General features: G+C 39.1%; 3 protein-coding genes across 5 annotated transcripts; 1 reads left to right on the top strand and 2 right to left on the bottom strand.

Annotated features, from left to right (window-relative positions):
- The first annotated feature begins 3,823 nt into the window (after positions 1 to 3,823).
- Positions 3,824 to 8,239, top strand: asnsd1 (asparagine synthetase domain containing 1). Its single transcript, XM_072396546.1, has 4 exons — positions 3,824 to 3,899; positions 4,026 to 5,489; positions 5,722 to 5,903; positions 7,829 to 8,239. Exons 2-4 carry the CDS (start codon positions 4,077 to 4,079, stop codon positions 8,073 to 8,075), a joined length of 1,842 nt encoding a protein of 613 aa, XP_072252647.1. The 5' UTR covers positions 3,824 to 3,899; positions 4,026 to 4,076; the 3' UTR covers positions 8,076 to 8,239.
- Positions 8,069 to 11,241, bottom strand: LOC140319029 (glucose-1-phosphate thymidylyltransferase). Its single transcript, XM_072396547.1, has 8 exons — positions 10,901 to 11,241; positions 10,623 to 10,712; positions 9,527 to 9,606; positions 9,326 to 9,441; positions 9,100 to 9,197; positions 8,718 to 8,786; positions 8,566 to 8,624; positions 8,069 to 8,379 (listed from the first exon to the last, which is right to left on the bottom strand). Exons 1-8 carry the CDS (start codon positions 11,090 to 11,092, stop codon positions 8,259 to 8,261), a joined length of 825 nt encoding a protein of 274 aa, XP_072252648.1. The 5' UTR covers positions 11,093 to 11,241; the 3' UTR covers positions 8,069 to 8,258.
- Positions 11,242 to 13,085: 1,844 nt separating this feature from the next.
- On the bottom strand, positions 13,086 to 26,247 carry sympk (symplekin). Of its 3 annotated transcripts, none has more exons than XM_072396545.1 (27): positions 26,158 to 26,247; positions 25,635 to 25,762; positions 25,222 to 25,287; positions 24,850 to 24,903; positions 24,661 to 24,734; positions 24,424 to 24,550; positions 24,060 to 24,309; positions 23,757 to 23,927; positions 23,427 to 23,666; positions 23,001 to 23,152; positions 22,773 to 22,923; positions 22,187 to 22,409; positions 21,954 to 22,104; positions 21,626 to 21,861; positions 21,450 to 21,531; positions 21,252 to 21,365; positions 21,023 to 21,170; positions 20,712 to 20,872; positions 19,102 to 19,210; positions 18,820 to 18,920; positions 18,647 to 18,737; positions 18,366 to 18,467; positions 18,092 to 18,279; positions 17,773 to 17,949; positions 17,586 to 17,675; positions 13,554 to 13,727; positions 13,086 to 13,452 (listed from the first exon to the last, which is right to left on the bottom strand). In XM_072396545.1, exons 2-27 carry the CDS (start codon positions 25,695 to 25,697, stop codon positions 13,285 to 13,287), a joined length of 3,663 nt encoding a protein of 1,220 aa, XP_072252646.1. In that variant the 5' UTR covers positions 25,698 to 25,762; positions 26,158 to 26,247; the 3' UTR covers positions 13,086 to 13,284. The 3 variants fall into 3 exon arrangements, with proteins under 3 accessions (XP_072252646.1, XP_072252644.1, XP_072252645.1); XM_072396543.1 differs by having other exon boundaries at positions 25,635 to 25,745; positions 26,053 to 26,225; XM_072396544.1 differs by lacking the exon at positions 26,158 to 26,247 and adding an exon at positions 26,053 to 26,079.
- Positions 26,248 to 26,554: the final 307 nt, after the last annotated feature.

Here is a 26,554-nt window from a genome sequence, read left to right as displayed (position 1 = left end):
AAAGCAGGGGATTATATCAGCAGCAGACAGATGTATACCTAAAAGTTCAGGGAGAAAGAAAAACAAGTTAGTACCATGGTGGGATGAAAAATGTAAACAAGCAATAAAAAGTAGAAATAAAACGTTTAAATTAGTTAAAAGGTACCATAACTTTCAACACATGATTCAATATAAGCAAGCACAAGCAATGGTAAGGAAAACAATAAGACAAGCAAAGAGGTCGTATTGGAGGAAATTTTGTGGATCGATTGGGAGCAAAACTAAGATAGGAGAAGTATGGGGAATGTTGAGGAAAATGGGTGGGGATAGGAAGGATTGGACTTATCCAGTCCTGAGTTCTGGAGAGGAAGTGGCTATAACTAATAAAGAAAAGGCGGAATTAATGGTTAAAACTTTTGTTGCGGTGCACAGTTCAAATAATTTAACTGAGGAGGGAAGAAATGGAAGGAAGAAAAAGAGAGACGAATACAGGGAGGTGTTAATAAGAAAAGAAAGTAGAGAAAACGAAATAGATGTACCATTTACAATTAGAGAAATGAAACGAGCAATAGAGAATACAAGAAGGAGTGCGCCAGGCAAAGATGGGATATGTTACACTATGATCAAACATTTAAGTGAGGGGGGATTAACAAAGATATTAACATTATTCAATAAAGTCTGGAAAGAGGGGAAAGTACCACGAAGTTGGAAGGAGGCAATAGTAGTACCAATTAGGAAGCCGGGGAAAGATCATAGTAAGACAATAAATTACAGGCCCATAGCACTAACATCCCATATAGGTAAGATAATGGAAAGAATGATAAATGAAAGAATGATGTATTATATAGAAATAAGGGGATTGGTAACTAGACATCAGAGTGGGTTTAGAAGAGGTCGGAGCACTATTGATCCAGTAGTATGCATTGAAGATGATATAAGAAAAGCACAAGTAAATAGAGAAACAGTGGCAGCAGTGTTTTTTGATGTGGAAAAGGCATATGACATGTTGTGGAGAGAGGGATTGCTAATTAAAATGCATCGAATGGGAATTGAGGGAAACATGTTTAACTGGACTATGGATTTTTTAAATGAAAGAGTTATACAAGTTAAAATAGGGTCGGAGGTGTCAGAGAGCTATGTGGTAGAGAATGGCACACCGCAGGGGAGTGTGATAAGTCCAACGCTATTTACAATAATGATAAACGATATATTCGACAGTATACCAGCAGGAATGGGACGATCTTTGTTTGCAGATGATGGGGCATTATGGAAGAGGGGAGGCAACATAGATCACATAGTTAAGAAACTACAGGAAGGGATAAATCAAGTGGAGAAATGGGGAGAAGAGTGGGGTTTTAAATTTTCAGTGGAGAAAAGTAAAGTAATGTTCTTCTCAAAAAAGAAAATTAGTGAAAATAAAAAGTTAAACTTGTACAGAAAGAACTTAGAGAGAGTAAGCAGCTTTCGATTCTTAGGAATGATAATGGATTCTAGATTAACATGGAGGGAGCATGTGAAGGGAATTGTAGAGAGAAGTAAGAAAGTATTGAATATTATGAGGTGTTTGGCTGGGTTAGAGTGGGGTGCGGATTTTACAGCATTAAAATATATATACATAGCATTAATAAGGTCTAGAATAGATTACGGTTGTGTGGGATATGGATCGGCAGCAAAATCAGTACTCTCGCAAATAGATATAATTCAAGCCAGAGCATTAAGAACTTGTCTCGGAGCAATAAAAACAGCACCAATATGTTCACTACAGGTTGAAGCAGGAGAAATGCCACTAGGGCTCAGAAGAAAACAGCTAATAGCCAACTACTGGATAAATTTAAAAGGACACAAAGAAGAACATCCAGCAAAGAGAGTTCTGGAGATGTGCTGGGAAAAGGGGAAGGAGGAAAAAACGAGTTTTGGGTGGGTCAGTGAGGGTTTAGCAGAACAACTAAAAATACAACATGTGGAATTCAGCCCAACAGTTCTTTGGACAACAATACCAAAATGGATGCTACAAGAAACAAATGTAGACTTAAACATGTGGAACATCAAGGAAAGAAATAAAACAGCAGATCTAGTACAGGAATTTTATAACTATGTGGAGGAAAAATATAGAGAATATGTGTATATATATACAGATGGGTCCAAAGAACAGGCAACAGGAGTAACAGCAGCAGCAATGGTGGTTCCCATTTATAATAAGACAATTTCAAAAAGAACATCAGATCATTTAAGTATATATGCAGTAGAATTATGTGCAATATTGATAGCAATTGAATGGATGGAGGGGGTGAGGGATAGGAGAATAGTTATATGTAGCGATTCATTTTCATCACTCTTAAGTATTAAAAGCGGAACAGCAAAAACACATCAGGAAATTTTATATGAAATACAGTTAAAAACATCCAGGTTAATGCAACAGGGGAGGGAAATAGTGTTCATGTGGGTACCAGCTCATGTAGGAATAAATGGAAATGAAAAAGCAGACAAAGCTGCTAAGGATGCAGTAAAGAAAGAGGTGGTGGAAATTAAAGTAAAATTATCAAAAACAGAAGGGAAAAGTTTAGTATGGAAAGAAATAAACAATCAGTGGAATCTATATTGGAAGAATCAGGAAAAAGGAAGACATTTATATAAATTACAAAGTATAGTAGGCGAGGCAGGGTGTTATGGACAGAACAGAACAGAACAAGTCATTATTAGTAGGATAAGAATAGGTCATTGTAAACTGAATAATACACTTAAGATAATGGGGAAACATCCAACTGGGCAGTGTAGCTGTGGGGAGAAAGAAACAGTGGAACCTGTGTTGATAGCATGTCCCAGATATGGAAGGGAGAGGGAAATAATGAAGATAGGGCTGCAGAGGGCAGGAATAACAGAATATAATTTGAAAAACATAGTAGAATCTGCTAAGTCTAAGGAAGGGAGGAGAATAACAATAAGATTCTTGGTAAATACTGGAATAATTAAAATAATATAGAAAAGAAGAAATAAGAAGGGAAAAAAAGAGAAATTTAGTCCAGTAGATGGCGGCATATGCAACACCAAGGATGCCAGCTGCCATTAAACATCAAAGAAGAAGAAGAAGAAGAGGCAGTAAAACTAGCCAAACCTCCGTTCACCCGGAAAAACTTTTTGCAGTTCCCGAACATGTGTTTACGCTAAAGTTACCGGTGTCAATATTAACAAAACTTGCGACTGTATTTGTGTGCGTCTTTTGTACAAAATGTCTTCGAAAAGCCACGACAGTAATATTGTTTCTGACGAACACTCTGCACTAAAGGAGGAACTGAATAAAAAGGTAGCGTTTTTTCTAATCATGCTCCAGATGGCTAACGTAAGCTAATAGGGCTAAAGCAAGCTAACAGACAAATGTAGATAAAAAGACTGAACGCATGGTAGTTTAACACAGTTGAATGATGATGTTACGCTGCTAACAAATGTATGTTTTGGGGATATGTTTAGACTTTATTTGCTGACAGCAGCTATAAATGGTGATATCTAGTGAAGTAGTTGACAGTGAGATTTGAGATGACGTGTGTTGTTACTTTACAGATTAAGGAACAGAAGGTTATTGTGGACGAGCTCTCCAATCTCAGGAAAAACAGGGTGAGTGGTGATAAAATGGGAAAAACGTAACTGAAAAGTAATTTATGGATTTATTTAAGTTGGTTATGCCATAGTAATTATGATTAGGAACAACGCAGTTGATGCTAATATCTTGTGCAGCCAATAAGATTGGCAACAAAGTAATTTTTTGTAGTCATGTTACATGACTGTACTTTTGTTGGTATTGGTGCACATTTTACAGTCTTTTTTGTTTGTTTGTTTTCTTCATTTGCAGAAAGTCTACATCCAGCAGCATAATAGTAACATATTCTTCCTAGCAGATAGAACTCAGACACTGGGTGCATGCAAAAGTAAGAAGCTGAATTGTAAAATGTATTGTTAATTTTACCATGAGCTATTATCTGTCTAAAATTAATAAAAATGTGCTCGTATCACATCATGTGGCAGATGAACATATCAGAATTTTCTATTTGCAGAGGATCTGGATTACATGAAAAAGGAACTCCAGGACTTGTAAGATTGCAACAATGTGTGGCATCTTTTGTCTGTTGAGTCTGTCGTCTGCTCACTTTGAGTGGGACAAAATGGTTTATGAGTATTTGAGAAGAAGAGGGCCAAACTCGAGCCAGGATCTTACAGTTATAGGCACAGACTCTAACTTTCAGTGTTTATTCTCCGCCCATGTTCTTCACATGAAGGGTCTTCTTACCCCTCAGCCGGTTCAAGACAACACTGGAAACATCCTGGTGTGGAATGGAGAGATTTTTGGAGGGCTGCCAGTGATGCCAGGGGAGAATGACACCGCTGTTATGTCTCAGAGGTTGTCAAGCTGCAACAAGCCTTCAGAGATTCTTACTGTCCTGTCTACTGTAAGAGGACCATGGGGGGTTGTGTACTACCAGAAGGCTGATGATTATCTCTGGTTTGGCAGAGACTTCTTTGGCCGGAGGAGCTTGCTGTGGAAATTTGATGCAGCGATCAGTGCCTTGACCCTGAGTTCTGTGGCGACCCAGATATCTACAACTGATCACTCCAATTGGAAAGAAATCCCAGCAGTTGGTGTGTACAGGGTTGATCTGAAAGCAGTTGCAGAAGCTGGTTCTTTGTCATTTGAGATTTTTCCCTGGGCTCAGGCAGGAAATGATGTCATTCTACCTTGCTGTGAAACGATTGTTGAGTCGATCCCCAGTGGCTGCCGTGGTGTGATGAACCAATCAGGCCTTGTTCTCACCTTACCTGTGTGCCCTCTAAATACGTCCATTCCAAAGTCAGTTAATACAACAGAGATTCATCAAAAATCAAATTTATCTGTCAGTGATCTGGAGGAGCTACTTATGAGTAAAGAGAAAACGGATGAGGTGAACCATCTAATCAGTGTCCTCAGTGAAGCAGTGAGGCGACGAGTTCAGTCTCTGCCCTTTAGGCCAGAGAATTCACCTTTTACTAATGGGCATGCTGCCATTGGTATACTTTTTTCAGGAGGTATTGATTCAATGATATTGGCTGCTTTAGCGAACCAACATGTACCTGCTCATCAGCCAATAGACCTTCTCAATGTAGCATTTAAACTACAGGAGCCAAAACGGCAGAACAAGTCTGCAAAAAACCCCAAGAAGCATAAAAAGGTACCCACAGATTGCAAGACTGATCAGGCTGGTCCCCATACATACAATCCATTTGATGTTCCAGACAGACTCACTGGAAAAGCCGGCCTCAAGGAATTGCAAGACTTGAATCCTGAAAGGCAATGGAATTTTGTTGAAATCAACGTTACACAGGAGGAGCTTAAGAAAATGCGCCAAGAGCGCATTTGTCATTTAGTGCATCCTCTGGATACTGTGTTGGATGATAGCATCGGATGTGCTGTGTGGTTTGCTGCAAGAGGGATGGGAGTCGTCATGCAGGACAATGACCAGAGGCCCTTCACGTCCTCAGCAAAGGTGAAATGCATACATCAGACTGTGCACTCCAGGAATGTAACTTTGTGAGCTGTCTTTAACAAATATAAGATGTGATATCACTGTTGTTAAACTGTGTTGAGTACTAAAGGATAAACAGCAGATTATGTTATATCATTAATGTAAGAAGTATTAGTAATATGTTTTGCATGTCATTCAATAAAAAAAAAATTCCCAGCAGCTCCACTGATGTTCTTTTCTGTTTTTATCGCAGGTAATTCTGACTGGAATCGGAGCAGATGAGCAGCTTGCTGGTTACTCAAGACACAGAGTACGATTTAAGATGTCTGGCCATGAAGGACTCATCCAGGAACTGGCCATGGAGCTGGGCAGAATATCGTCAAGGAATTTAGGCAGAGATGATAGAGTGATAGGAGACCATGGGAAAGAAGCTAGGTAAGTGTTGAAATGACAGAATTTGTTTGTGTAACTTTAGAAACTTGAAAGGAATTTAAGTTCTATTGTTGGTCCTTGTTGGTGTTGCTTCTTGCTTACACTTGATGTGTTTAAGGAAAATGCCATCGTTTTTGGGAACTTACTGCAGTGTTTATGTTGGTCAACAGTATTGCCAAGGCTAAACCTATTCTTTCTTTGGAAGATGTGCCTTCTGTTTTCTTCAGGTTGCCATTTGAATTGACATTACAGAAGACATTTGAACCTGTTGTCGTGGCTGCAGCTCAAATTCATGTTAACAGTTTTTCCATTACTTGGTATGACCAGGCTTGGCACAGGTTGTACACATTTTGTTTTCTATTACAGGACACATCAAAAACACATCCTTTGAACAATTAAATAGCAGCTGCAGGCAGCTTTGCATTTCTTTTTTAAAACTGTGCACACAGGTTGTGGTGTGTATTTTGTAATGTTTCTCATTCCAGTCAGTGGTTCGCAGTCTTTGCATCACCATTTAAAAATGTTTTTTTTAAAACTTGTAACATGTAATGGAAAAATGTTATTCGTTATGACAGCATCAAAATGGCAGCCTCAAGTAGCATGTGGATAATTAAGGTGGCTATGTCCATGTCTTACAGACAGTATGTGTATGTGATAGAAATGGCTCAGAGGGATATAATCTTAACCTGGAGTGGACAGTTGTTAGTACAGGTGTTAATACAACTAAGACACATTAAGATCTAAATGCTGAATGTGTGGTGTAGGCTGCATATGGTTACTTACTTATACAGTGTGTGAATGTGAACATTTCCGGGGTCATTCTCCCAACTGTTGTTATCTGCATAAGTACTTAATGACTGGCTGACTAAGGCTGGGTACAAGGTTTTCATAAATGTGAGGACATAAGGGTTGAAACAACTGCTCGAGTAACTCGATGCAAAACCTTTAATGAAAATGACCTGCTTTCATGCTTTGTTAAATTCACACAAATATGATCTTCTCTGTGGTCACTGTATGTCACATGGACAGTTATTACTGTTACACAATGAGCTTACGCAGCTTGTGCAGCTGTACGTTTGTAGCAGACTCAATTTTGATGAAAACAGTTTTAGACCAAACTGAATTGGTTACTCAATAGTAGTGTCAATGATACTGCATCTCAGCAAGAAGCACTCAGTTCACACATCCGGTCCACAGAGCAAAACAAACACAATGTAGTCCCTGACATTTGCATTTTAATGTAAAGCAGTATGCCTTGTTAGTTGAGATGGACCGTAGTGAAGGACATACATTAGCCAAGGCTTGAGCAGGGGGGGCACAGCGACTTTTTAATTTCTGTCTCATATCTAAAAATATTCTTGTGTTGGGTAAATAGTGCCCCAATTACACTGAAATGTTGTCAGAACTGCCCCATTAGTGCAGGATATCCATAATTTTTTCCTAATCTCCATCAGAGAAGCTTCAGCCTCTACACCGCACACACTACACCGCACACACACACATACACACACATGCACACACTTTTGCCTGGTGGACATCAGTGGTAAGACACTGTACTGGTCTCACGTCTAATGGCTTCGTCCATCATCTATACAACCCTTGCTTTTTCCTTAAAAAAAAAAAGAAAAGAAGTATAGACTGATTCATTGTGATACACTTTTTCCTTTGTGGGTAAGCAGAATTATCGTAAACCTCTTACCAGGGTCCACCTACACAGCTCTTCCCTTTAACGACATCTAGCTTTTAGACTGTTCACAATAGTATGTTTAAAGTGTCATGTTACCAGTTATTTACACAAGTGTATTATTATCTCTACTTGATAAATGATTATGAAAGTGTTATATCCAATATCCAGTAACATTCACAAGTTGAAAATTTCCTCTCATCTGTTGGACTGTATCTGATAAATATCCTCATTGTATATGTAGGTTTCCCTACTTGGATGAGGATGTGGTGAGCTATTTGAATTCGCTACCAGTTTGGGAGAAGGCTGATCTATCGCTTCCGCGAGGTGTCGGGGAGAAGCTCCTCCTAAGACTGACGGCGAAGCAGCTGGGCCTTGGCCAATCAGCTGTGCTGCCCAAGAGAGCCATGCAGTTTGGCTCCCGCATTGCAAAGATGGAAGAAGGCCACGAAAAGGCTTCTGACAAATGTACAAGACTCTTCACTGGGTAAATCATAGAAAATTTATAAGAACATGTTCATTGTAAATGTATATTTTGGTAGCATTTAAAGGCACATTTACAGTCAGTTATTGAGTTACAAACACCTTTGTTTAACTTTGCCCAAGATCTCAAGTTTGATTTTCTTAATTTTGAATAATTTTTTCTGTGTTGGTATAATAAATGTTATTTTCTTCTAAACCATGTAAGACTTTGCATCTTGGAGTTTTTCTTTGAAATAAAGGTCACATTCAATATAAGAGGGCAAGTTTCCGACATCGAAACGTCCAGATATCTGATGAATGTAAACTGGTTTCCTGAAAGAAAGAAAGAAACAGTCAGTATATTCATATATAGTCAATAATTACATGTTTATGAAAAATGTTTTGAACAAATTTGGATTTTAATACTGTTTTTGAACCAGACCAGTTGCTTTATAATAATAAAGGATTTAGGGATTATTTGTATAGATTTTTTAATCTGTCTCTCAAAGCAGAAATAACCTTGGAATGATCCAAGACACAAAGTTTCCTGGGGCATCTCTTTCTTCTATAGGAGCATCCTGGGAAGATAGAAAAAATAGGTATAATTGTAGAACGTACAAAAAGAAAAAAAAGAGGCCCAATCTTAATTCACTCTACACTTTAATATTTACCCTCTTTTCCTCAAGGAAGGCATCCAGTAGAGGAAGGCTTTTCTTTGAAAATATATAGAAGCAAGGACACTGAAATACAAATTGAGATTATTAGCTGGGTGTTAACTGAAGATTTGAGCAAAAGACATGCAGCCTAAATGCACACTATGTCTGTCATTAGATGAATACAGCCAGCCCTCATACTTGAATGCATATCAAAGCACCAAGTTAACATGGAAATGGATAATTTTGGAGATGATGTCCAACATATTTATCTGTTCTTAAGTTTGGTGTCCTGTTTTAAAACTGCTCCACTGCAAAACAATGTGTCCCTGTAAAGCAGCTGTTAAGCCACACATGGATTTGTTCTGGACAACACAGGAAGGCTTTGTGATGAACTTACCGCTCTCCTGGACTTTGTTTCTGAGGGAAGAGGTTTTTCCTTCATACAGAGGACGCGAAGGTCATTGTCTGCTTCAAGTATTCCATATTTCCTGGTTTCTGTAGAGGCACATGCAAACAGAATGAATTACCTCTGAACATTCTGCAAAACCCATATTGTCATATATATAACATAAGCCCTCTTCTCTAAAAGCTCCTTTTCAGTGTGGCTGCTTGAAAGAACTCACCCTCCTCTCTGCACTGGTACGAGAGTACGAGACAGCTGTCTACACACTTTGCTTGCACGTCTGAAAATTTTTCTTTAACTTGGCAGAGGCTGAAGTCCTCTTTGAAGAGGGTGTCACTGTTTAAGAATGACAGATATATATGTCTGAAAAAGGCCTAATATCACCCTTGAACACAGACCATGTTTAAAAACAGAAACTTACCCCCCAATTACTACAACGTGGTCTTCAATATTGAAATGTTTTACTGCAATCTGCAGGCAGGCCACAGCACCCAGCCGCTCCTGGTAAAGTGAAAGGATTATGATGATTTACAAGTTTAATTAGTGAGAATTTCACCACAACTCCTGCTTAAAGTCAAGGAATCGCCACGTTTGCAGGTTCATTCAGCATTTTTATTTGTATGAAAAAGTAACAAAGCACAGATATGACACAAAACATTTTATTTAATAGCTGATAATTCTGGTTTTGTAAAATATACCCATTTGTTCACAATCTTTGTCCCAGATGAAGTAGTAGGGAAAAAATGGAATCATTCCTTTGCAAGGAAAAAGTTATGGAACAAAAAAAACTGCAGTTCTTAGTTGTACCTCATCTGACTTTTATGACAGCTTGAAATCCATGAACCACAGACACGTTTTAAAAACAATATTCTTTATTAATCATGTTGAGATCCAGATGTTTTTCATTTCTCATGCAACATTGCAGCCATGACCTCTTTACTTTGGCCAACCTGTGTTTCCTTTTTCAATTTACCCACTTTGTTTCTATTTGGACCAAATTTTAGACACAACTGACTGGGATCAACCAACATATTTTGGCACAATCTGAGTTGAATTACTCTCTTCAAGAAGTTTTATAATTCTTTCCATTGCTTTCACTGACAGCTCTCCTGCTGGGGCAATGTTTCCTGCCAATCAGCAAGGTGCAACAGCTCTGTTTTAAATGCAGACTCATTTGTATATTTAGACTTTTAGAAATCATAATTTTTTTAAACTGATGATTGATTCCATATTTCTTGATCTGAAAAATTTATATTTTACAAAACTAGAATGTTCAGCTAATTAATAAACTTGTATGGTATATATATATTTTTTTACTAAATAAACAACTTCAAGTGAGCTGATGCCATCATTTTTTCCAAGGGCTGTAATTCTATTTAAAGCATGAAGCGAGAAATGCACAGTTTTTTTGTTGCTGAAAGAGCCGTTATCATGAGATTTATTTGCAAGTTGGTCTGAGGACAAAAAAAAAACCTGTGCTGAAGAGGTTTATCGGTAATGGTTAGGCATGTATTTACGTCATTGGTTCTTGTTTGGTCACTGACAATCTTGACATTTGTGAAATGTGCAGCCCATTCTTTAAATGCAGCCTGGTAAAGATCGTTGGTCTGTGGAGAGGACAAAACGGGAGGTAGTCAGGGTCAGATCTGCAAATTAATGATAGATATTTAAATTTCAGATTTCGACTGTTAACGTTGCGATATGAACGCATTTTTTTCAAACTATAGGACCACATCAAAAACTCATTAACAGTCCCACGAAATATACAGCTATACTGGAGTATATTAGTACTTACAACGACATAAATGCAGTCCACAAAGCTAGAAGTGGTCAAAGCCTGAACCCAGTGAGATATCAAAGCACAATGTCCCACCGGCAGGAGAGGCTTTGCAATACCAGCCAGGTGAGCGAATTTCCCGCTACTGTCGGAAGCAACATCTCTCTGAAGTCTTGTTCCGTACCCGGCGGCAAGGATTACAGCTTTCATTTCAGTTTATAACCAAAAGCGGAGACTCCGTTTAGCTTTAATAATGGTATCAGATGAAGGCATGCTACTGCAGGATTAAGTAGGTCAAATGCCAACACGATTGCGAAGAATCCACAGTATGTTTATGATCCTCAAACCGGATTGTACCACCTCTCGCGATATCCATCAAATAGACCCTGGCAACGCGAGACAAGAACGCTGAGGTAATACTATAGTACACTACGCGAGACCAAAGATCCTTTACTGCATTTCTGGTTGATATTATGTTATAGAGGTGGATTGAATTATAAATTGTTCACGTTTTTATTACATCTGCAAGGAGTAGATTAAATCATTTCAATATTTTAGTAAAAAGTAATTAAAAACAGAGTTAGTCATTTAATTCGTAAAAAGTAGAAGAAAAAGCTTGAACAAAGGAAACTAAACTTCTTGGGTCTTGAAGACGTTTCATCTGTCATCCTGTCCGAAAGGCTTCTTCAGTTCTAAACTAGATGGTGGGGAGTATCAGCTTATAAACAGTGAGGATCGTTACAGTCAGTGTCACTGACCCCTCTGACCAATGTCCATGTAGAAAGCTGTCTTTTTTGGACTGTGCTGACCAGGATGTTAGTCTTAACACTGAGGTTTACAAGAAACCCACACATACAGACCGGTAGTTGCTTTTCAACTCAGATCATCCACTAGAACTCTACATATTACAGCATACAGCTTATTCAGTTGTAAACTACATGGTGGAGAGTATCAGCTTATAAACAGTGAGGATCATTATAGTCACTGAACCCCCTGATCGATGTACATGTTGTTTGAGTCATTATCACTTATTATGAATTGTCTACCTGTCTGAAAGGGTGAGTCTTGGTCTCAGGAACCAAGGTGTTAAGAGAGACAATGCTGCACTGCACTGCATATGCGACCCCACTCAGTTTTTGTTTGGTTGTTTGTCCTTTGGGTCACCCAATCTCTGTGTACTTGGGTTTGAAGTGCACTGGCACGTTATGTTTGGAGAAGATCCTTCTAAATTTCTCTGAGACTCCTACCACATATGGAATTACAATATGTTTGCGACTGTTCTTATTAGCTTTTCTTGCAGCGTGGTTTGGAACAAAAGTCTTTGCTGATTTGACAAAGGCTCAGGATATTCACAGGTTTGAAGAGCTTTGTAGGAGTGCTGTTGTTCCGTTTGTTTTTCCTTAGCCTTAGTAGGTACCGTCTCAGCCCAGTGATGTAGAGTTCTGGTTACAGCCAGTGTTTGTGTTCTAGTGGATGATGTGAGTAAAAAAGCAGGTACTGGTCTGTATGTGTGGGTTTCCTGTAAACGTCAGTATAAAGACTTCCATCCTCTTCAATGTACACAGCACAGTCCAAAAAAAAAAGGCAGCTTTCGACTGTAACATCCCTCTCTGCTTATAAGCTGATATTCCCCACCATCTAGTTTTGAACTGAAGAAGCCTTTCAGATGAGAGGTGAAACATCTTCAAGATCCATCAAGTCCAGTTTCCCTTAGTCAAGCTCTAAGGATTACCATCACCTGGATGACGGAGAATCTTCATCCCCATACAGTAACATACTTGGGAGTGTAAAACCATTTATACAAAACACGAGTAGTTCACCATAAAAACTTTAGGTTTGACAAGTTACCATTAAACGAACTACAACTTTGTGATGACCTAAATACATTTCTTGACTTTGAGCTTTAATAACCGATATTGAAAGCAAGTCCCATAATCAGTGCTATTTGTACAAAAAGCCAGAGCACAATAGCAAGAGCTATAACATAAAGATATGATGTGGTGTGTTAAGTCTTTTGTTTTATGTATATTTTCTTCCTTTTGATGCAAAGCTACATCATAGACAACCCTTCTGGAAGAGTGTCCTGTGGTTAACCAAAAACATTCTGTGCCACTCTGCTGCTGATCACAATGTCTTCGAAACAATCAAAGATTGTCTATAATCGTTGATCAGATTCATGCTATTGGGGATGGATGAAACGGAGTCAGAACCGAAACCAGTTTTTTTATTTATTTGCCAATTCATACTGACTTGAAGGCATATGGAATGCTTTCATTCACAGATTTACTTTGTATTTTCTCTTACAATCTGTTCTAAAAATACAAACACAAGAACTGACTTTTTTGAAATCCTGAAAGTCTGCAGGATATTTGTGGAAATGTTCATTTATTTCGAGTGCTTTCTTAATCTACATCCTCACTGCCACTTCCAGCTTCAGGGCCTGTGATGTCAACTTCAGCTTCTTTGACTGGCTCCTGGTGGTCTGAGGGTTCTGGCTGAGACTCTTTCATGGGTTCTTCAGCTGGCTCTAAATGAGGTGCCAGTATCTCAGCTTCTTTCACTGAATCCACCTGAAGAAAAGTCATGGCATAAATACTTTACATAATTTTTTTTACATATAACATATACGGAGGATCCACTCGATTTTGTTTACACGATTCCAAGAAGTTACCTTTGAAATACTATCAACAATTTCTTCCTGTATCACTGGATCAGCCTCTTCCTGCTCCATTGGTTCCTCCTCATCTTTAGCAATGGCTGGGTCTTGCTGAACGGACATCTCTGGCTCTTTCTGTTTGATGATGGGAGTCTCCTCTACAACTGAGGCAGCTGAAGCAGGTTCCATCTGTTAAATCAGAGAAAAAGCTATGATAGGAACCCTACAAAATTACAGTAAATTATACAATTTAAGCTCATGAAATGCCTGAAAAGAAATGTGCAAGCAGAAACATGACATCCCAGGGTTGAGACCAGGATGCAGAGTTGTAGTCTTACACACTTCTCTGCGGCTTCCCACCTGATGCTGCCCCCCCCTCAATCAAAAAACACAAAAGGAGCAAATCCTCTTGTGCAAAAAAAATTTAAAACAAAAACTTTAACTGAACAAAAACATCAAACTATTAAATGTGGTTTGCTGAATATTAGATCTCTCCCTTTGAAGTCTCTGTTAGTGAATGATTTGATTAGTGATCATCATATTGATATATTTTGTCTTACAGAAACCTGGCTGCAGCAGGAGGATCATGTTAGCATTAATGAATCAACTCCCTCTGACTATTTAAATGTTCATGTTCCTAGAACCACAGGCAGAGGAGGAGGAGTGGCAGCTATCTTCAGATCAGGGTTACTAATCAGTCCTAGACCCAATATTAGTTTTAGCTCTTTTGAATCTCTGATTCTCAGTTTTTCCCACCCAAAGTGGAAATCACAAAAACCTCTTGTGTTTGTTGTTGTGTATCGTCCACCTGGCCCTTATTCTGAGTTTCTATCTGAATTCTCAGAGTTTTTATCCCAGTTAGTGCTGAGTACAGATAAAGTCATTGTAGTGGGTGACTTTAATATTCATGTAGATGTTGAAAATGACAGCCTAAATATTAACTTTAATTCTATATTAGACTCTATTGGATTTTCTCAAAGTGTTCACAGACCTACTCACTGCCTTAATCATACCCTTGACCTTGTGCTGACTTATGGCATTGAGAGTGAACAGTTAACAGTGTTCCCTCATAACCCTGTCTTGTCTGACCATTTTTTAATAACTTTTGAATTTACATTACTTGACTACACGGTTTCTGAGAAGAATTCTACATATAGAAGGTGTCTGTCAGATAATGCTGTAACCAGATTTAAAGAGTTGATTTCATCATCCTTTTCTTCACTGCCATGTGCAGATATGACAGAGGACGGCTACCTAAATTTTACTCCAGTAGAACTTGACTCTCTTGTTGACAGCACTACAGCTTCAATGCGTACAACACTAGACAATGTTGCCCCTCTGAAAAGGAAGGTAATCAGTCAGAAGAGGTTGGCTCCTTGGTATAATTCACAGCTGCGTGCGTTAAAGCAGACGACAAGAAAGCTAGAGAGACAGTGGCGTTCCTCTAATTTAGAAGAGTCTCAATTAGTCTGGAAAGATAGTTTAATAACGTATAAGAAAGCACTTCGTAAAGCTAGAACTGCTTATTACTCATTATTGATAGAAGAGAATAAGAATAATCCCAGGTTTCTTTTCAGCACTGTTGCCAGGCTGACAAAGAGTCCGAGCTCTGTTGAGCCATGTATTCCTTTAACTCTCAGCAGTGATGATTTCACGAGATTCTTCATCAATAAAATTGTTTCTATCAGAGAGAAGATTAATGGAATCCTTCCCATTATTATCACTGATGTATCATCAAGTAGAGCAGCTTTAGAAGTATCTTTGGAACCTGAATTGTATTTAGACAGCTTCTGTCCAGTTGATCTTTCTGAGCTAACAACAGCAATAGTCTCTTCTAAACCATCAACTTGTATGTTAGACCCAATCCCAACCAGACTGTTCAAGGAGGTTTTCCCCTTAATTGACACTTCCATTTTGGATTTGATCAATCGGTCTTTGTTGATAGGATATGTACCTCAGACTTTTAAGGTTGCTGTAATTAAACCTTTACTTAAAAAACCTACTCTTGATTCAGAAGTGTTGGCTAATTATCGACCTATATCCAATCTCCCTTTTTTGTCCAAAGTTCTTGAAAAAAATAGTTGCAGCTCAACTTTGTGATCATTTACATAGAAATAATCTGTTTGAAGAGTTTCAGTCAGGATTCAGAGTGCATCATAGCACAGAAACGGCACTGGTGAAAGTTACCAATGATCTCCTGTTAGCTTCTGATAGCGGACTTGTTTCTGTGCTTGTCCTGTTGGATCTCAGTGCTGCATTTGATACGATCGATCACAGCATTCTGTTACAGAGACTTGAACATGTTATTGGGATTAAATGAACTGCATTAGGCTGGTTTAAGTCATATTTATCTGATAGATTCCAGTTTGTTCTTGTAAATGAAGAATCTTCCTCACACGTTGGAGTAAGTCATGGAGTTCCTCAGGGTTCTGTGCTTGGACCGATTCTTTTTACTTTATACATGCTTCCATTAGGTAACATTATCAGACAGCATGGCATAAATTTCCATTGTTATGCTGATGATACTCAGCTGTACTTATCTATGAAACCAGATGAAACCTACAGGTTGGTCAGACTACAAGCCTGTCTTAAAGACATAAAGACCTGGATGACTCAGACCTGTCTGCTTTTAAATTCAGACAAAACTGAAGTTGTTCTCTTTGGACCTGAGCGCTTCAGGGAGAAATTGTCTAGTTATATAGTTACTCTAGATGGTATTTCCTTGGCTTCTAGTTCTACAGTGAGGAACCTTGGAGTTATTTTTTTACCAGAATTTATCATTTGACGCACATATAAAACAGGTTTGTAGGACTGCCTTCTTTCACCTTCGTAATATTGCCAAAATCAGGAACATCCTGTCTCAAGGTGATGCAGAGAAACTAGTCCATGCATTTGTTACTTCAAGATTCGACTACTGTAATTCCTTATTATTGGGCTGTCCCACATATTCTCTGAAAAGCCTCCAGCTGATCCAAAATGCTGCAGCCAGAGTTCTGATGAGAACTAACAGGAGAGATCATGTTTCTCCAGTTTTAGCTTCTCTTCATTGGCTCCCTGTTAAATTCAGAATAGAATTTAAGATTCTTCTTCTCACTTATAAAGTTCTTAATGACCGAGCTCCATCATATCTTAAAGATTTAATTGTAAGATATTTTCCTAACAGAGCACTTCGCTCCCAAACTGCAGGTTTACTTGTTGTTCCCAGAGTTTCTAAAAGTAGAATGGGAGGTAGAGCCTTCAGTTATCAGGCCCCTCTCTTGTGGAATAAGCTGCCAGTAAATGTCCGGGAAGCAGACACCCTTTCCACTTTTAAGATTAGGCTTAAAACTTTTCTTTTCGATAAAGCTTATAGTTAGGGATGGCTCAGGTAATCCTGAAACATCCCATAGTTAAGCTGCTATAGGCTTAGACTGCTGGGGGACCTCATCTGTCACACCTTTCCTCACTTTGCTCTCTTTTTCCCCCTGATTAATTTCACAATTGATTTTATGTACATGTGACATTATTGTGATTATTAACCCATGTTTCCCTGTTCCAACAGATATCCTTTGAATGGCGTTATGGTGTTTTTCCCCCCTCTTTTCCCTCTTTTCTGTCTTCTCAAACCCCAGCTGGTCGAGGCGGATGGCCACCCTTCCTGAGTCTGGTTCTGCCAGAGGTTTCTTCCTGTTAAAAGGGAGTCGTTCCTTTCCACTGTCACCACAGGCATGCTCAGGATGGGAGATTGGACTGAAGACAAGTTTCGGTGCAATCTGTTGGTTTCCTTAGCTAGGATATAAATTTTTTGAATTGGCTCTATAAGAATTAATTGGATCATGATTACAATGAATTGAATTCCAATTGGCTTGAATTGGACTATATTACTTAAGTGCCTTGAGATGACAATTGTTGTAATCTGGCGCTTTATAAATAAAATTGAATTGAATTGAATTGAATTGAATTTGGAAAGACTAAAATGAAAGTAGACAAAACATACTAAATACATTTCTCCCTGTAAATCATGAATCATACATGGCAAAGAAAAGCATCTGTGCAATCTTTGGTTACCTCATTCTCCACTACTGCCTCAACAGGCGCTGGCTCTGGTTTTTTATTTGCTTCCAGGACTGCCATGATGGAGGCAGGTATGTGAGCTTGCTGTTACAGAGAAAAACAGCAGCTGGTTAATTAGGAAATTCCAAGAGAAACATAATGTTAGAGTACTGGGTGAAGTAAACATAGGAAGAGCTCCAACCTGATGAGGTGTGAAGGAGAGGACGTGCTGCAGAAGAGGTGCTCTCAACTCCGGACAGCGTTCGAACACACTTGTCATTTGTGCAGGTGGCAGCTGTAGGAGCACACTGTAAGACTGAGGCTTCGTCCTTTGGCAGCATTTCACAAATCCTTCCCAAACCTTGGGATACTTCCACACCTAAGACAATGTAACAACCATTGGGTAGTTCAAAAAAGATACAATAGAAAAAAAACCAACATTTTCATTTGCTGAAGTTTTAAACAAGTTAAAGCAGAATACTATTAACTGTATTATCATTTGGATTAAGCTGGGTGCCAACCTGCTTGACAATGAGGCGGGACAGTATACTCATAACAAATCCACCCAGTCGGGGGTACATGGTGAGAGACTGGATAACTGTACGCATGAGCAGTATAGGGAGAGGATTCTGCTCCATCAGCTGCTGCATCACCACCGCCAAAACCTCAGATGTGTACACATTCTTCTCCCCGAAGCAAAGGTTGGTAGCTGTTGTACAAATACAAAGCAAATTCTTATTACCATGACAACTTATTGGAAACTCTAAGGTTTTGGTTGCATCTCTGAATACTGACCTTTTATGATTGACTTCATATCACATTTGGTTGAATCAATATTATGTAAGGCAATGAGCAGATCTCCTGGGGTGAGAGGGGACACGGATGAACTTCCCTCACCTGTAAAAACAGACAGAGGTCAGGATGCATCATTCTTAATATTTATTATTCGTCCACAGAAGCTGACAAAAATTATGTTGATTTAATAAGGACGTGTATGACATAAAGATAACATAAAATAAGGAAACGAATAGGAAAAAAATAAGTATGGAATGAATATAAAAAATAATGACTCGTACTGTGCTGAGTTCCTAATAGTCTGTTGAAGACCTCCTTCACCACAATTGGGTTGAGTTTGATGAGCTTCGGCAGAGCCTGAATGACTTCATTCTAAAGAGAAAAGCAATCAAAATGGTCAGTAAAAACCAGGAGAGGAATCATGCACAATGAATTCAGAGATAAAGACCATTACCTTTTCAAGACCATTTATGACCGGGATCAGGAAGCGAACATCTGGCACTCGTTTGTGATAAAGGTCTCGCACTCTCTCCACCAGCTCCGGTGACGGAGGCACTGAATGGAACAGAGGAAGACTCATCTTACACATCATAAATATGCTTAATTTGACTTTATTCTATTGTGCAGGAGAACTCGGTCATGTGCATGTGAATTCATTCAAAATCTTTATGTTTCTGTTTGGTTAAATTCATGCAGATTGACCTAGATCTTCCTGCCTAGATGAAGTTATTCATACCTTTATCTGTCAAAATATGCAGGCAGCGTGTAACCAAAGTCTCTGCTCCTTTTGGGCAGTTTTCAACCAAGAGTAGCAGCTCAGGAGAGTTCATCCCCATACCTCGAATCTAAAAGAAAAGTTAAGACGACATGTCAGTACTGCTGACAAGGTGCTTTTCTCCATTTATGTGCATTTTTCATCCTTCAGTTTTTCAATTTAGAGAAGCTTTTCATCTGACCTTAAAAACAAAGAACCTTTGTCAATCATGAAAAAACAGAAATGACATGCTGTGAGACTGCAAGTGTGCTTTCTCTATTGTTTGAACAGGTATTTGTAATCAATTTTCTCTTGTTCTCTTGTTTCTCTTGTTAAAACGAGAGATGTACCACAACTGTTTTTTTTTTCTGCCAGTTTAACTACTATCAGGTGAAAACAGCCCTGTCCCTACATCCATGGGGGCTTGTGTGTTTAAATTGATCTCTGTTTCCTTTAATTTTGGCACAGTTTGTGTCGCCTGCATGCAAGGATCACTGGACGTTAATAAACACTAATGAGATAACTGGATTGTCACAAACATTTAGAAGAACCACTTAAATGTGCTTTACTGCAACACTCCATCTTGACAGCATTACTGATGCAGTTAGGTAACTTCAGTAACTTTTTCAGAAGTACTATATACGAATCCCCTAATATGAATCTCTTTCTTTAAAATAAACACAAGTTTGACATTTCTGAAGGCTAAATTTCCAGTTCCATAAAGCATTTATCAGTAATGATCTTAAGATGGCATAAATATTACCGTGTTGCATATCGACTAATTAGGCTAATAAGTGGATGATAACTACGTACAACTTCCAAATGAGCTACTGTTTTGTTTCTGTGTCTGATTCACTTGAATTTTTTTTTTTCTTCATACAATTAAATTGAACTCATGATGTGGTGAACGGCAGCTTTTCTTTTACAGCGTTGTTAAATTTGCTTTATTTTTGCAATTAATTGATTCCTCAGTAAAACTGCTATTGCCAGACACGCTGCAGTTCCATTTGTGCATGTGGTGGATACATAGACGACATGAAACTCTTTTCCTTGCAGTATCTTTACTATATAAACTGTGCAAACGTTTCATGTTAGGAAGTGCAGGTCTTTTCCTTTCAAAAACAAGATCAGCTGCTCATCTATGTCTTATTATCATCTGAAATTTTGGCGGTAATGTGAGAAGAGGTCTAAATTAGTTTTTCTTTTAAACAGAGTTCAACGGGACAATAGACTTTTTATTGGCTCAACAAAAGTAGATGAGAACCTGTGAAGCTCAGACTCGCTTGCTCACTCTTTCTCACACATTTCTATAGCCCTGTAGGAATTCTCCATAGCAACAAAGCACTCCATAGCCCCTTTCCCTAACTCTCATCATCACAGCTCTCACTATAGTTTTGACCCTCAAAAATACCTTTAAACATGAGGGGCCCACTATTTGGTGCCCACAAAACATGTTGGACCACACAAGTGTAGTGGGTTCCTCCTTACTGAACCCACTGAATTTACAGTCTGGAGCCCTGCAATGAATAACTTAAACTGATCTCTACAAGAGGAGGCAGAAAAGGAAAAAAATAAGATGAGGAGCTGCTTACAGGCTGCTCTATGGCTCGGAGCACACTGCGTTTGATGTCAGCTATGGCCTCAGTGTAGACAGAAGCAAGCTCATGGACGAGCCGATGGTTCAGGGGAAGCAGGGACAGGTAGAGGAACAGACACTGTCTCACTGTCTCTTCAGTCCAGGGAGCAGCCACCTCTGTGTACACAAATACACAAAAGCAATGAGGTTACCAGAGTACAGACGTTAACACACTAAGCTACTTTTTAAGGAGAAGCTGCAACAGTAGAGGAGCTATGTGAAAGTAAACTGTATTATTTGAGACGATGATAAAGGTGCAATCTAAACCTGTGTCCTTATCAGCTCCAAATAGCAGAGATGGAGGGTTGGGGTGAACCAGAAGCTGCATGTAGTTTAGTGCAAACTTCTCTATGTAGTCTCTGAGTTGGTCTTTTTCATACATGCGCTTCAGAAAAGCCAGGGCAGTGGTGCGCACCTGAAGAAAACAGCCATTTTAACATTGGACAACAACAAAAAAATCAGTCACTTCAACAGACTGTGAGGACCTGAGCTTCACCTTCTCTTTCTCATGCGAGCTGAGATCCAGAAGTACATGCAGATACTGGAACTGCCTAGAGGGCCGTTTGATAATAAGCTCCTTCAGAGTTGTCATGCCCAGATAAACTCGAGACTGGAAAAAAAAAAAAAAGTAACAGATTAACTGACATGGATATGTCTGGAAATAGCTCCACGTGAGAAGTTGTGCCTTTATTACCTCATCCTCACAGTAACGTCGTATTACTTCTAACGCTGATTCTGTTATAATGGGAGCTTCCAGCACCAGCTTGGTGAAAAGTCTGGAAGAGCCATTACAGGACACACATGGAGAAAAGGCTACAGAAAAATATGCCCTAAAAAAATAAGTGTTGAGTGACGAGTATCTGGTCTCACCCATCCCTCTGCTCGGGTTTCTCCTGCAAGCCTGACAGCAGAGTGAAGAGACAGTGGTCGTAGCTCTCCAGCAATCCTGAAGGCAGTTGGCTGAGGTAGGTGTTGTACTCTTGGTAGAGGAGAGAAAACGCTAGGTCACTCCTCGTCCTGATGTCATCCAGAATAAATGCCAGCACATCGTCTTTCATCATCCCCTCAAACTGTGTCACAAGCCTGGAGAGGAGCTTCACTCTGACCTGCCACACAGATTTTTAATGGAGATACTCGTTTTGTGGTTACCAATCCCAAAGTGCTTCTTGATCATACATGGTGATTCAGATTTACTCACGTGGGACATTCCACTCTGTGCAATTGCCTTCTCTGAATGCAAAATGCGCTTCACCGCTTTTGAAGTTAACGTCTCAATATGGGTGTCTGATAAAGGCTGGACAACATCTGACAGCCTGAACACTTTTTTCCTTCCACTTGCCCCTGTTATCCTGTAAGAAAATTCACATAAAATTAGAAAAAGTTTGGCCTATCAAACTTATTGGGCCATATTGTATGAGTTCCCGAACTTACTTGGTCTGGGTTGTGGGAATGATGGGCTCAGGAAGCCTCTTGACAGTAGAAGGAGCTTCTGTGGTGGCGGGCTTCTCAGTGTAGCCTCCCACCACAGAGATGGCTTGGCCCACCATGACAGCTGGCACCTTGCGTTTGATGAGAATGTCTTTACTAGCAGAGTCATCCTCATTGTGCTCCTCTTTGCCCGTTTCATCCTCTCGTGCTTTACACTGCTCAAGACCTTGATATAATGTATAAAAAAAAATATGTTTTGATTTTGGGCCAAAGTAATATTCGGTACCAGTTTTATTGGACAAAATTTGCACGACTGCTTAATTAATTAGATCCTTTATTTAACAGATACAATTACAATGGAAATTATTTTCGCTGATCAACTTTATCGTGCTTAAAATATAGAAACGCATCGAGTTGTGAGAGACGCAATTAAAGACACCATTTTGGACAATTCTACACTAATGATATCAGAATTGTGAATAAAAGGAGCATTCATCAACAGGACAGTATTTTCAAGCAAGGATGGATCATGTGTTACCACTTTGTACCAAACTGTCTGAGAATCATCAATAAGTTAGCTGTTACCAACCTGGACCAATGCCAGCTGCAGTCATCTGTGTAGCCATCAGTCTGGCCAGATGTTTAATTTGGGCATCAGTACCGGCTGACTCCACAGGTGTATATGTGGCCTGGAACGATGCTGGCATGACATCAGGCAGATACACCATGCTGATGAGCACCTGGGCATTGAGAAATATGATGTGAGTGTAAGGCAGAATGTTTAGAAAAACAAACAGAAAAGGCTGAAGCTGCTCACCAGGTTGGCTACATTCTCAGGGTTGAGCAGCGGGTGTAGGAACTCAGCCGTGAGGTCAATGGCAGACTGTGCGACAGGGACAGCAACTGGCTTAGGGACTGAGAGGGGGGCTGGCTCCTCTTTGTCCTCATCATCTTCAATCAAAGCTGGCTCTGAACTCAGGGAAACAAACCTCATAAATGCCCTGTGTACACAAGGACGGATGACTTTAACCTAAAAATTAGTTTAGACATAGTTAGTATGACGCTGATTTAAAAGTCAGTAGATATGTAATACTGTGTGTTTGGTGGCCCAAGGGTAAAACCCACCAAAATATAGGAGTATGCAAAAAGGTGTAATACTTGCAGGCATAACAAAAATTTCAAGAACCCGGAAAACCATGAAATATTTTCATTAATTTTGCTACATCTGTGTGGTCTGACTCACCCATCTTGATCTTTTTTCCCTCTGTGTATTGTTCATAACGAGGCCTTTTGCGCTGCTCACGCGGTGCAGGAGTGTATCGGGTTATTTCGGTCTGGAGCATTCCCAGGTCCAGCAGCAGTGTGCTGATTTGACCTTGGAACTCCAGGCTGCATGGATGCTTGAGAACAGCCACCAAGTGCAGCTTCAGATTCTTTCGAACACTGCTGACCTGAGACTTAGCCAAAGTGGGAGGCAGGTTTGCTAAAAGAGAAAAAAAAAAAATTATTTGATCAATCACCAGAGACAAAACTCAAAGGAATTTAAAGACTTGACCAACTAAAAAGCACTCACCATGTAATGTCTCATATGCTTGCACCACTTCTGACATGAACATTGGTCTTTGACGGGCAATAGTGGCCAGGGAACCCAATGCTGTAGTGAGGTTAATGCTGGAAATAGCTGGGTGGACCATGAACTTCAACAGCTTCTCCAGAGCAGTCTTTCCCTCTTCACACAAAGTATCTGTTGATTACACAACACAGAAGAGGTATGTTTTAAAAGCTGAACTGTAAAAAAATAAATAAATAAAATAAAAAATAAAAAAATGAAAAGGAAGCCCTATCTCTTCTCAACAGGATTCTCTAAAATTCCTACCATAGCGAATGTAAGAGTGATCTTTGGGAACTTTGTCCAAGCTGATGTCGCCTTCCTGTCGTTTCGGGACATCAGAGTCAGATGTCCGTGGCGAAAGAATGATGATTAATGATTCTGTAAACTTGATGGCATGAGTTCGAACGCCGTCATTCTCAGAGTCCAGCAAGGCCAAGACATCTCCTTTCATCTGTGTGACTAAATCCCAGCATGCCTCCTGCATCTCTGAAACCACTTTGGAGCGCACCAACCACTAAAGCAGGAAAGTAAATATATATGTAAGGGAATTTTTAAAAGATGGAAAAGAAGTTGGAAAAACTTAGTCAAATTCTCCAGCTTCATTTATACAACGATGTACTTAGTATACCTGTAGGGTAACTTTGTATAGCTGAGTGAGTGTGAGGATGGCTTTTTTCACCACATTCACACTATCATCCTTCAGCAACATGTTCAGGTTGGCGATCAATCTGAGGAGGAGCTCATTGTCCCTTTTACTGATTAAGATAAAAAACAGCACAAGTTTGATAAAAATCAGCACAATATATTTCAATTGTCAAAAAATTTACAACTATGAGACACAAGACTTGGATGTCTATGAACGCACCATGCTTCCTCTATAAATCCAATGACAAACTTTCTCACTTCAATAGACTTGTCAGTCTGAAAAGCGATTATCTCCTGCAGAATAAAAAGACCAGTGCCAGGAGAATTATTAATAAAATTTGAATTTACAAAGTTGACATACACTGACAAACTACAAATATCTATGAAAATTGTATGCATGCTTACTTACATCCAAAAAATTGTCAAGGAGAGATGGATCCTTGTTGATGATAAGCTCCTGAACCTTAAGATAACATCAATTTGTTGAGTCAGAACAGTCCTATTCCCCCTTACACTTTTATGTGGTTAAAAGTTAATATAGCATTATACACCACCATATACAGTGCCACACAGAAATCAGGGCAACACCCAAGAAAGATTAAAGAATACTGAATTACAGTTTAATCATTTAAAATCTAGAGAAGAATTTTCCAAATATATCACAGAGAACAGGAATTATGCATCTATAATCAGCTCTATGCGATTTAAAACAGCTTTCATTATTAAGTTTTATTTGGTATTCTTGAGAGTAAACCAGATTTAAAAAGATTAGACAACAAACCTGTTTAAGAACAGTTAGCTTTTCATCTGTGGGTATCAGCGCAGCCTGATTCAGAAGCTCCACAACCTGAAAGGGGAAAGCAATCTCAGTTAACTCCTCCCCATCTTAAGTAAGCTTAATTCAGACTAACATTGTGAATGGATGCTAACTAACCCATGTAGCTGATACTGTTGCAAACATATTAGACATGACATGTTAAATAAATCTAGTTAGACATTTTGGTATATATGATATATTTAGTGGCTCAAAACACAGGTTAAAGTCTTGCATATGAGGAGGATGGCCATGGGGGGGGGGGGGGGGGGGGTGTATATATCTGTATTGCAATGATGGGATACCAATACATCCAATCCCTCAATTTAACTAATGTAACTCTCAGGTCAACATAACCAGGTAAAACAGTAAATACATGCCTTTTCACTGGTGGTCATATCGACAACAATGGGAGTTTCCCCCTCCTTTGACAAAATCTCCATGTTGCTGTTTTCTGTGTCTCACTGTGTGGATAGCATGCTCTCCAGAGTCTATAAACATAGGAATCCTGTAAAAAGGAAACTATAACTATAATCAATCAATCAATATTGATCAAAGTCTACTTGTCAATAAGAATTCAACAAGTCGCCGATAAAACACACAAGCTTAATTGTGATACATTTCTATCACACTGAAGTGTAAACCGCACTATTCATATAGTGTTATTGACAAGCCAGTAAATATAACGATAACCACCGCTTTAATCTCAGCTAATTTGCGCGTTAGCTTAATGCTCAACATTACGCTAACTCGACGAGATGCTTTCTCTTCATTATAACAGACATGTAACAGTTATACCACTTAACACACTCTTCACTTTTGTTTTCCAGCAAAAAAATAAATACACACAGTGCCCCAAATTTTAACACAAACAAATTTTAACTAGTACAAATAACACAATACCTTGGCTAGCCAGCAAGGGAAGCTGCCATGTTTGACTGAAAAAGCGGTGACGTCATTCTTCTTCTACTATTTTAGACACGTGAAAGATGTAGCGGCCGCCTGCTGGAGACACCATCAACGTTTCACAACGGAGGAGAACATTGCTTCTTGCTCATCTACTTCTATAAAGACGAGAAACACTGTCAATTCTACGAGAACAGTAACAAAATAACTACCCTCGTCAAAAATGTTAAGTAATGAGGTTTGTTTGTTTGTCCTCTCAAGATCAGCACCACAGATAGCGACAAAGTGCAAAAAATAAGTTGATGAAGATCATAGTATAATAACCCAGGGCCCCTTTGACACGGGTTTCATATCTAGGAAGAAAATTATTAGTTAATTTTTCTTTGCATATATG

Source organism: Leuresthes tenuis, unplaced genomic scaffold, assembly GCF_036924035.1.
Source record: "Leuresthes tenuis unplaced genomic scaffold, fLeuTen1.0.hap1 SCAF_12, whole genome shotgun sequence".
NCBI classification, from domain to species: Eukaryota; Metazoa; Chordata; class Actinopteri; order Atheriniformes; family Atherinopsidae; genus Leuresthes; species Leuresthes tenuis.
This window is presented reverse-complemented; position numbering and strand designations above follow the sequence as displayed.

What these genes read in the sequence shown, in the direction of transcription:
- asnsd1 (XM_072396546.1), top strand. Translation starts at nt 4,077, where the DNA reads ATGTGTGGCATCTTTTGTCTGTTGAGTCTGTCGTCTGCTCACTTTGAG. An exon ending in CCTTCACGTCCTCAGCAAAG is followed by an intron (nt 5,490 to 5,721) that starts GTGAAATGCATA and finishes TTTTTATCGCAG; the next exon opens with GTAATTCTGACTGGAATCGG. An exon ending in GACCATGGGAAAGAAGCTAG is followed by an intron (nt 5,904 to 7,828) that starts GTAAGTGTTGAA and finishes TTGTATATGTAG; the next exon opens with GTTTCCCTACTTGGATGAGG.
- LOC140319029 (XM_072396547.1), bottom strand. Translation starts at nt 11,092, where the DNA reads ATGAAAGCTGTAATCCTTGCCGCCGGGTACGGAACAAGACTTCAGAGA. An exon ending in CCTTCCTTGAGGAAAAGAGG is followed by an intron (nt 8,625 to 8,717) that starts GTAAATATTAAA and finishes CTATCTTCCCAG; the next exon opens with GATGCTCCTATAGAAGAAAG. An exon ending in GTGTCTTGGATCATTCCAAG is followed by an intron (nt 8,380 to 8,565) that starts GTTATTTCTGCT and finishes TCTTTCTTTCAG; the next exon opens with GAAACCAGTTTACATTCATC.
- sympk (XM_072396545.1), bottom strand. Translation starts at nt 25,697, where the DNA reads ATGGAGATTTTGTCAAAGGAGGGGGAAACTCCCATTGTTGTCGATATG. An exon ending in CACAGAGTGGAATGTCCCAC is followed by an intron (nt 21,862 to 21,953) that starts GTGAGTAAATCT and finishes TCTGTGTGGCAG; the next exon opens with GTCAGAGTGAAGCTCCTCTC. An exon ending in AAACCCGAGCAGAGGGATGG is followed by an intron (nt 21,532 to 21,625) that starts GTGAGACCAGAT and finishes TGGCTCTTCCAG; the next exon opens with ACTTTTCACCAAGCTGGTGC.